This window comes from Branchiostoma lanceolatum, chromosome 2, assembly GCF_035083965.1.
Source record: "Branchiostoma lanceolatum isolate klBraLanc5 chromosome 2, klBraLanc5.hap2, whole genome shotgun sequence".
NCBI lineage: Eukaryota > Metazoa > Chordata > Leptocardii > Amphioxiformes > Branchiostomatidae > Branchiostoma > Branchiostoma lanceolatum.
Genome location: NC_089723.1, coordinates 31,601,700 through 31,610,715, shown reverse-complemented (window position 1 = coordinate 31,610,715; position 9,016 = coordinate 31,601,700). Strand labels below are relative to the sequence as shown.

The following is a 9,016-nucleotide window of genomic DNA, read 5'->3' as shown; positions in this document are numbered from 1 at the left end:
CTTGATCTTAGCCTCATTAATATATTCATGAACTTCTGAGAAAAAAGTTGTTTCGAAACAGCGACTAGCCGGAATCCATTTAATCGTAAAGACAACGTTATCCCAGTGAAGTGTAAGGTTTTTCTTCATGTTCGGTGTGATTTGTCCTGTCGGCGTTCCTTCAGGCTGTGCTCATAATGTTTTCGTCTTCTTCAACTTGCCTACAAGATCCTACAAGAGCTTCATGTTCGTGAAAAATAAATTGCCTCGGAAAACTTTAACGATCTTCAATAAAAGTTGTAACGTTAATTTCATTATTCAAAAAAAGTTGTAATTTTTGAAATGAAGATTGTGTGTCTCAGTTTCAGGATTTTCGTAGATAATGCCCAGCCATAGTTCTGAACGTAACAATCACTAACTAGTACGTCACACTCACCGTCACCTAACATAGGCTGCAGTTTATGTTTTATTCGCCAGAAGACGCTGTAAGATAGCAACCCTTATCAGTGGACACCCCTCTGCATGAGCCACTTGGTACATCCAAAATGGCGTCTCGCGTAATTCAGGTATGCCTTGTTTTCCACATTTTCCCGATTACTGTTGTTGTTTCAAGTAGTCAAGACATTAGAAAAATGCAATATAGATATCTAGTATTATAGAGTCACCAGATACGTTTGTAGGATGACCTTCCGACTAGGAACCTAGCTGTGCTGCACCAAAGTCATGAAGGTCAAACTACTAAGTCAGGGATGATCTTCTGCGAGTTTGTGACAGATACATTTCATAAGCAAGTAGTAACTGTAGCAGCCAAATCTAACAACTATGAAGGGGAACTTGAAGGCCTTCACCTGGCCATCAACACAATCACCAGAAGACAAACCACAATCACTACATCTAAGGTACTCGTACTCTGCGACTGCAAGGCTGCGGTGGAGAGCGTCATGGGAGTACAGCAAGTGGACGCCTACAACAGCCTGGTACACACCATCCGAAACAAACTACGAGCACTCAAACTTCAAGGCCTCACCATACAGATCATCTGGTGCCCGGGACACATGGGGATCCCTGGAAATGAGATTGCAGACAAGGAAGCCAAACTGGCAGCAGACGAAGCTACAAACATCCAATACACATCTTGGACAAAACATCAAGCCATGAAGCACATTGAAGCACAAGCACATGAGAGATGGAACAGAAGGATGAAGCTGAACATGAGAAGTGAACACATGCAGAAAATCGCCACTAACATGAAGAAAAAAGGCAGGACACATGGAAGAAGAAACACACAAGTAAACATCAATCAGCTAGTGAGTGGCCACACCAGACTCAACGCCTACCAAAACTGGAAGAACCCAGAGGTCTCACCAAACTGCCCAAACTGCGGTGCTCTGGAGACCACCAGACACTACCTGTACCACTGCCCTCGGTACGAAAAGGAAAGACAACACATGCTGCTAGAAGCTGAGAACTTATACGAGACATACAACATTGCAGAGGAATGCAGAGACACGGATATCGTCACTCTAGCCGGGATGAGAGAAGACCTCCCTGAGACAATCAACAAGCAGATGTACTTAGCTCTCTCCCGGTACATTGAGAGCACGCACAGACTCGATGTGCTCTCCTAGAAACACTTCCAGCAGCACGCAAGCACAAGCGACCTAGAGTTAAAGACCTAGAGAGACAATACCCTCGTATCTGAACCAAGCGTAACACAGCACCAAGAGACCACGTCTAGCGATATAATAGACGTTAAACAAGGACAACAACAACAACAACAACAATAGTAACCAGTGTTGTACTCCGTTGCACAGATCTTTCTCATCGCTAGCACTAACTGGTTAAAGAGCTGTCCAGCCTTACAGTATAGGGAGAGTTTCAATTGCATTGCCTCCTATTTAAATGCCTCGTCCATGTGTCTGTTTCTATCTGTACTGTACACTTATAATTTACACTTATATGGCTCTGTGATGATAATCTATTGGAAAAATCAAGGAGGCTTAAACCTCATTGTAGACATAAACTGATTACCAAAATGTAAGTCTACACTTAACCAACACCTGCGCAATTCTTGGAATTTTGTAAGTTGTTTGAATGATAATTCATTTTTGTTTGTTTTTGTAAACCACAGCAGGTGATGCCTCATATGAAGATGATCAAGTTTAGGTATGGAGTGAATCAGCAGGTACAAGGTGAGACATGTAAGTAGTGCTTACTGGAATGGACGTGGTTCTGTCACTAACATCTGTCACACTGTTTTCAAATGAAAGACTTGTCTCAGTTTGTTCTACTAACATTAGTACCTACTTGCACAGATATTAGAAACTGGAAAGAAAATCTTGGCATCAGCAGTATGTAACCTGCACCTGTACAAAGATTTGGTTCTTTTGAAATCCTTTTAGATAAATTTTCTTATTCTTACAAGTTCAGGTCATCAGTTACCATTTTAGCTGTTTTCTGTCAACTGCTAAGAAACAAGGACATCTTGCTAAGGTTTAGACATCAGAAAATAACAACTGTTCTGTAACATGTGACTCCAGCCTCAGGAAGTGCACAGCAGGCCGTGCCAGCAGCTGATGCAACATCGTCCAAACCAAACGCGGTCGTCACAGAGTACCTGGAACAAGTCCCCGCCAGATATAGGAGAAAACCCATCGACCCTGAGGAGATGGAATATATCCAGGTCTACTGAACTCTCACATCTTCCTGGCTACAGATTAAGCTGTAGATGTTTCATGGTTCTTATGTGGGATTTTTACGTCAGAAAGTTAGTGTTGTGGGCATTTGTGAAGCGATACTCAAAAAGATTGTTGGGGAAGGGTACTTTTACATGCAATTAATACCCATCATCCCAGTACGTAGCTAGCATTTATTATGACTGGAGAACCACTATCAAAGAATGCAACAATGCCCTTACAGTTAGCTGAAATCAGGCAAGAATATTGCTACATTGAATTGATTAGTGACTTCAATTGTTGTATCCAATTTTAATTCATCGCCAGTTATAATATTTCCCTAATACTTCTTAACCAACTGATTTTTTTTCTTTCTTGTGCATTACAGAGAGGAGGTCCCGAGTGACTGTCTTCCTTGCTGCTACAGAAGATATTACGTTATTTTCGTGCTACAGGTTACAATGGCGCTGACGCAATGTTACAAATGTTTTAGATACAAACAAGCACAGTGTAGACAAAGATCTGTCTTTGCCTCTTGGCTAGAGTTAAGGTGGCTTATTAATGCTACTTGTAGAGACGTTACCAAACTGTTCAACTTATTTGTCATCAATGACTCAGAGACTGGGAAAAGAGGGCAGACCTACCTCAGTTCCAGGCCTGATTCACAAATGTGTACATACCATATCTTATTTACAAAGCCCAGAGGTTATTTGGAATGAAATTTGACTTCTTTTTCTCCATACATATTTAAATGAGTTTAGTTTCCTTCAAACAAGTAAATGAAGGAGTACCTTTCATACATGTATATCTAATTTTGTATGTATTACCAGTATGATAATCTCCAGTGAAAAGGAAAATTTGACTTGATTTTCCTTGTTGGCAGATTAATCAGTGTGAGCTTTTGTATGGACAAAAGCTAGCAGGAAGGTAGAGCCATAGGAGCAGCTGCCAAAGGGTTTCAGATCCAACCTCTAAAAGTAATGTTGGATTTTAGTCACTGTAATAAACAACACTTGTATTTAGTTATAGTGCTAAGTTACACTAAAGGTAGGCATGATCAGAAATATACAGTACATCCCTTTTGTTGTCAGGATGTAAAGGAGAGTTTTACTGAACTGTTGTTGTAATACAACTTGCTGTTATATGCTAATTGATAATATGCTGTTATGGTCTATTGTTCAATGTACTAGTATTCTACATGTTTTTAGACTTTGCACAGGAAGGCGATGAAATAAAACAGCACAGTATCTGTGCCATGCCTGTTACATGAGTTGTGTAGTTGACTCTGGGGACTAACACTAAGTAACAATAACAACTTTATTTTAACAAGATATATAAATGGTGAATGAAAATGGGAACTTAAACTTCATTTTAGGGATGTAACCACATTATTAAGTTGAAAAGAGTTAACAACAAACAGAACTGTAGAGTCCATGAGTTAACATGTACTTCTTGAGGCTAACAATTTTTATTGCAATATATAAAGTAAAACTTTGTATACAAATAATGAATTGTCTTACACTTACAGAGCAATATGTCTTCTTTTAAAGAAACGTGTTGGTAATATAATGGCACTGCATTATGACTAGATCTATAATGGTTACATTTATATACATGTACATGATGAAATTCTTATTACAACTGTGTATAATGAGCTGAATGGTTAGAGACACATTGTAGTAACAGGTACATGATTACAGATAAATAGACTGTAGACTTCACACTTTAATACTGTTAGATGACTTGATCAATGACACTGCAGTGGCTTGTAGTGGATTGGTTGGTAGGACTTTGATTGGCAGGTCCCACACCATTGTATCCACGGCAACAGTGCTTGGCCCTTGCCACGTGGTGGATTCTGATTGGCTGGTAGGAAGTTCTGGTTGGGAGATGGGGCTACAGGCCAGCACAAACTCGAAATGGAGTCTCCACTTCACTGTGACTAAAAGAAAGAACAAACGATAGTAGAGAATGTATAAAAAGAAGAACTTTATTGCGCAACAATTGTAACTGGTACAATGTATGGCAACTGAGGCATATGACAGTTGAACAATTGCTAATAGCTAACAAGTATAAAGAACTAGTCTAATTTATGACTAACAGTAGAAATAAGCTATCGAATAATGTACATGCTAATCATAAATGGGTTCAACTGTACAAATTTGAAGGATATCCGAAGACAAGCTATGGACAAGTGAAACCTGCAGTACCTATATCTGTCATGAAGGAGGGTGTAGCTGACAGCGGGAAGGGCAGGATCATGTGACCTCGCTGTGTGTGGAGACAGAACTCGTGGTGGCGGCTGAAGGACATGGTGGCCACGGCCTGACTTGGCTTCCGGCGGCACTCCTCGGCAATATGCTCCTCACTTTGTAAGGTCACAGTGAACTAAAAGTAGAAACCGCACAAAGTAAACTTCAGAACTTCACTAAAAAAACTCAACTTCAAATGTCTTTTGTGATTGATGGATCTAAAAACTTCTATAAACTCCAAAAATTACAGTCTGTGTTGAGAGTCCTTGCCTTAGCAATAGCCTAATCAACCGAGAATTGAGTTGTTCAAAAATTTCGTTTTTCCCCAAAACTATTGTAGAGTGCAACTCATTGCCACCAAGCACTGTTGGGGCATCCTCATTACATAGCTTTAAACAACGCTTACAGTTAGATATGCAAAGGTTAGATGTGACAGGTTCTTCAGTGTAATATATCCAGCTGCTGTCGTGCTGCATGCCTGCAAAGCTGGTGTTTTACACTGGCTGTATACACACAGATACAATGTACAAAGAAGGGACGAGAAGTTCATACACGTAAAGTCATACCTGCATACATGGAACAGAAGCACCAGCGTAGTCAAAGCTGCCCACAATGTCCTCTCCTATTCTGTATGCTGACTTGAACAGTGTGAACTTCCCCACTGTTCCTCTCTGGTTAGTTATGTTGTACACATCTGGGGGAAAGGTAAATGTGTTGTAATTATACAACAATAAAACACAAGCCTACACAATCCTCAACTGCCAACAATATGTAAACGACACAAAGGTGCTAATGTATCCCATACTAGTATACAAATGTATATGTTATCTTACTCAAAAACAATACTCGAAACAACAACATTTGAAGCAAAGGTACATATGACATGATAGGGATAATGAACCAATCCATAATTTGGTGTGGATGATATAGTCTGCCTATTGCTATGTTGTAAAAAGTACATGTCAAAGGCAAGGGTAGTCTCAAAGCCTTTTTGAAACCGTAGGGGCAGTGGGTTGTTATCCACAATATTGGAAGACTCAGCCCAACAATCTCTACTTCCATTGCCTTTTACCTCCCCGACCAAAGTCAGGTATCATTTTTACACCTGGGTGGTGTGATGAAAGTCACGTGAAGTGCCTTTCTCCAAGGCACAACATTGGTGGCATGTCAAGAACATCTGGGTTCTGGGCCAGACACCCTGACTGTTACAACAACACGACACCATATGCTATGCTATATTATATATATTGTGTAAGTACAAATAAGGAGTATATAATGTCCTTGGTACAACATAGTTAAATAATGCCTTACTGGGACTTTTCCTGGCCGTGATGGTTGTGAGGACCTGACTGGCCAGTTCTAACAGAGACCCTTCCTGACGCTGTTCCTCCAGGAAGGGGTTACTGGGAGGAACCTCCTCATACACAGTGGGATCTCCCAAATCTGAAGCAAACAAGGAACCATTAGCAAGCTTTTGGAACAGCAATGAATAGCATGTGGCCTCTTGTTATACTATAGATTACACTTGTACTAGTATTCTTACTTATATTCTAGAGAATAGGAAAACTGTCTGGAGAAATGAGTTTGCTTAGGAATTCAACATATCATCAATATCTTATATTTGGTAGTTGAAGAACTCAGATCTAACGAGATCTTACAATAGTTAACTTGTCATATCAAAAGAGAGATGGAGGGGTTTAATCTCCTAGACCATGATGAAAACATGCTTACCATAAACTACAAGCACCCTGAAAGGTACTCTCAACAGTTTAGTTGGGGCGCCGACTCTCTGTGTGCCAATGGTGACTTTGTAGGAGTATTTGACGGAGTGTCCTCTGTAGGAGGGCGGGGCTTCACGTGGGATCACCTCTCTGTACAAATCTGCAGCAGGCAGAGGCATAGGTAAATTAGGATAATCATACTGCAATGTAAAATCATGGGGAAGAAGTTGTTGGAATGTAATCATAAAAATGTAACTTGTAGTAGCTAGAGGTACTTACAAGTTTTGGTCTCTCCCTGGCGGAGCTTCAGGTCACAGAAAAGGATTCTGGGAGCAGTGGACAGGACCGTGTGACCTCGCTCACCTGAAGGTCATACAAAAGACATGCAAATCAGTTCTCACTGGACGATAATCTTGACTAATCAATCTGACTGTACATGATTTCCATCAACTAATGTTAGACATCACATCAACTTTCTTCTTTCGTCTCTTTTTTTTTATTTTTACAAACTTTTAAGTTTGACAAGCTTCTCAAAATAAGTGTGCACCCACAGCTCGAACAGAAACACTGCTAGCACAAAATGTATACAGAGCTTGTCAGATAGTTCAGCTTGTCAGGAACACACAACCCAGCACAAGTTTGGGAACCCTCCTCACCTCTGCTGGGGATGAAGACTGTGTCGCTCCCCTCCTGTCCATATGGTACTTCTCCAGTGTCCTCACCAGGCCACACCACACGGGCCTCGCTCACACTACACTGGCAGTGCAGCTGGGCACTGGCCCAGGCCAACGACTCGCTGTCACTAAAATTTGGGACGAAAACAAACTGAAGTTTACAACATAGTCTTGGAATTGAAATGTCTGATTTTTAAGGTCTCATTCATGAGTTTTTCCGCCCCATAGGCTTACATGTTATAAAAAGTGTTTTACATGGGCGCGTTCGTAATGAAGCTATAGGAAATGCACCGATGTCATTCATTCTCTGTTGAGCTCATCTACCCTAGATCATTTGAAAAAATTGCCAACTACCAGTTGGCATACAATACCTTTTTATGGCAATTAAAAACGGCACTTAGCTAGACCCCCTAAATAGGCACTTTCCAGCTGAAAGTGATCGACCGAATTACCGCTAATGTCCGGCTGTGGACGTCCGACCTCGCGCGCGGCTGCCAAACTTTACCTGTTAATTTCTTCAGTTACAAACAAGCTTTCATCAGTTTGACGCTTGATATCAGCTGGCCTAGCTAAAAGGGATTTTTACACCGATATAGACACATGTACATGCAGCCGTTCATTTTTTTGGGCAACGGACTCTTTTAGGGTACCCACTCGGAGTAATACATAAATGAGACCTTAAGTAGCAATTTTTTTGTATAAGCAAATGCAACTTTCAAATTAAGATCTGAAACCTTCAAGTCAAAGTCTCCGCAATTAACATAATATTTCAGTAATAATAAATACTATACCTGTTGAGTGGGACTGCACCCTCTGATGTCTGGTTGGTGAATGACACAAAACATTCCAGCACCTCTCCTGCCAGGTACACAGTTCTGTCCAGTCTGGCCTCAACAACGATCATGATGATGATACTTTTTCACACTTTCTAAAAATTAACGTGTTATTTGTCACTCAGTGAGCATGGTTTCTTAAAATGGGTTTAAAAGTCAGTGCGTATGATTGACAAACATGTCAAAAGGATATGTCTCTGAACGTTAACTTGTCGCAAATGACGTAAATACGGTTCTGTTGACGTTTCTTCGCAGAACAAAAGCAAGATGGGGGAGGGGGGATTTTAAACACGTCACGTCGCGTCCGGACCCCTCGTTTCGACGAATCGCAGAGAAAAAGGAGACCCTCTCTGCTTTTAGTGTCCTCTTATCATCTACCTTTGCTCCTGACCCCCTCTGTGACCAGCATGGCAACAGTGAAGTGAAAAACCGCGTTGTTTTTACCGATCCCTCGACGCGTCAACTGAGCCAGCTGACTTGAATCTAGCTTTGTATCAAAACTAGCGGAAAGTGAGCAGACGATTCGTAGCAGGGAGAGGGCATTTTACGGCGAGGTAAAAATAGCTACCTATTTTAACGTCTGCCGATTCGAATCAACCCTTTCATGCTTTGAGGATGTTGATGAATTTTTCTGAACTCACATTATACAATCAAAGGTTGGAAACTTGATTTCAGTCGATCATCAACCCCATTAAAGGTCGTTTTGAGTTCTGGAGGATTGTAGCTTATATCTCAATCATTTCTTTGTCAATTATGTATTACAAATGGATATACCAATAGAAGATCTTTAAAAAGCTTGTTTATTACTCTTTACAATGTATTTGCGAGACAACAACCAGGGATAATGTGCTGCAATTAAAAAGTGTCCTTACTACATTTTGT

At 40.7% G+C, this 9,016-nt stretch overlaps 3 protein-coding genes across 7 annotated transcripts in view; 1 reads left to right on the top strand and 2 right to left on the bottom strand.

The window, feature by feature from the left end:
* LOC136428635 (low molecular weight phosphotyrosine protein phosphatase-like) overlaps positions 1-9,016 on the bottom strand; it is a 99,591-nt gene that overhangs the window by 78,431 nt on the left and 12,144 nt on the right. The gene's annotated exons all lie outside the window — the stretch shown is intronic.
* On the top strand, positions 396-3,919 carry LOC136428617 (alpha-ketoglutarate dehydrogenase component 4-like). Of its 4 annotated transcripts, none has more exons than XM_066418263.1 (4): positions 396-545; positions 2,114-2,180; positions 2,520-2,662; positions 3,043-3,919. In XM_066418263.1, exons 1-4 carry the CDS (start codon positions 525-527, stop codon positions 3,058-3,060), a joined length of 249 nt encoding a protein of 82 aa, XP_066274360.1. In that variant the 5' UTR covers positions 396-524; the 3' UTR covers positions 3,061-3,919. The 4 variants fall into 4 exon arrangements, with proteins under 4 accessions (XP_066274360.1, XP_066274362.1, XP_066274359.1 ...); XM_066418265.1 differs by having other exon boundaries at positions 398-545; positions 2,114-2,171; XM_066418262.1 differs by having other exon boundaries at positions 407-545; positions 2,111-2,180.
* Positions 3,953-8,643, bottom strand: LOC136428616 (RAB6A-GEF complex partner protein 2-like). 2 transcript variants are annotated; one of them, XM_066418261.1, is made up of 9 exons: positions 8,513-8,642; positions 8,093-8,229; positions 7,284-7,429; positions 6,907-6,990; positions 6,638-6,787; positions 6,218-6,349; positions 5,473-5,600; positions 4,865-5,042; positions 3,953-4,596 (listed from the first exon to the last, which is right to left on the bottom strand). In XM_066418261.1, exons 2-9 carry the CDS (start codon positions 8,203-8,205, stop codon positions 4,373-4,375), a joined length of 1,155 nt encoding a protein of 384 aa, XP_066274358.1. In that variant the 5' UTR covers positions 8,206-8,229; positions 8,513-8,642; the 3' UTR covers positions 3,953-4,372. The 2 variants fall into 2 exon arrangements, with proteins under 2 accessions (XP_066274358.1, XP_066274357.1); XM_066418260.1 differs by having other exon boundaries at positions 8,093-8,643.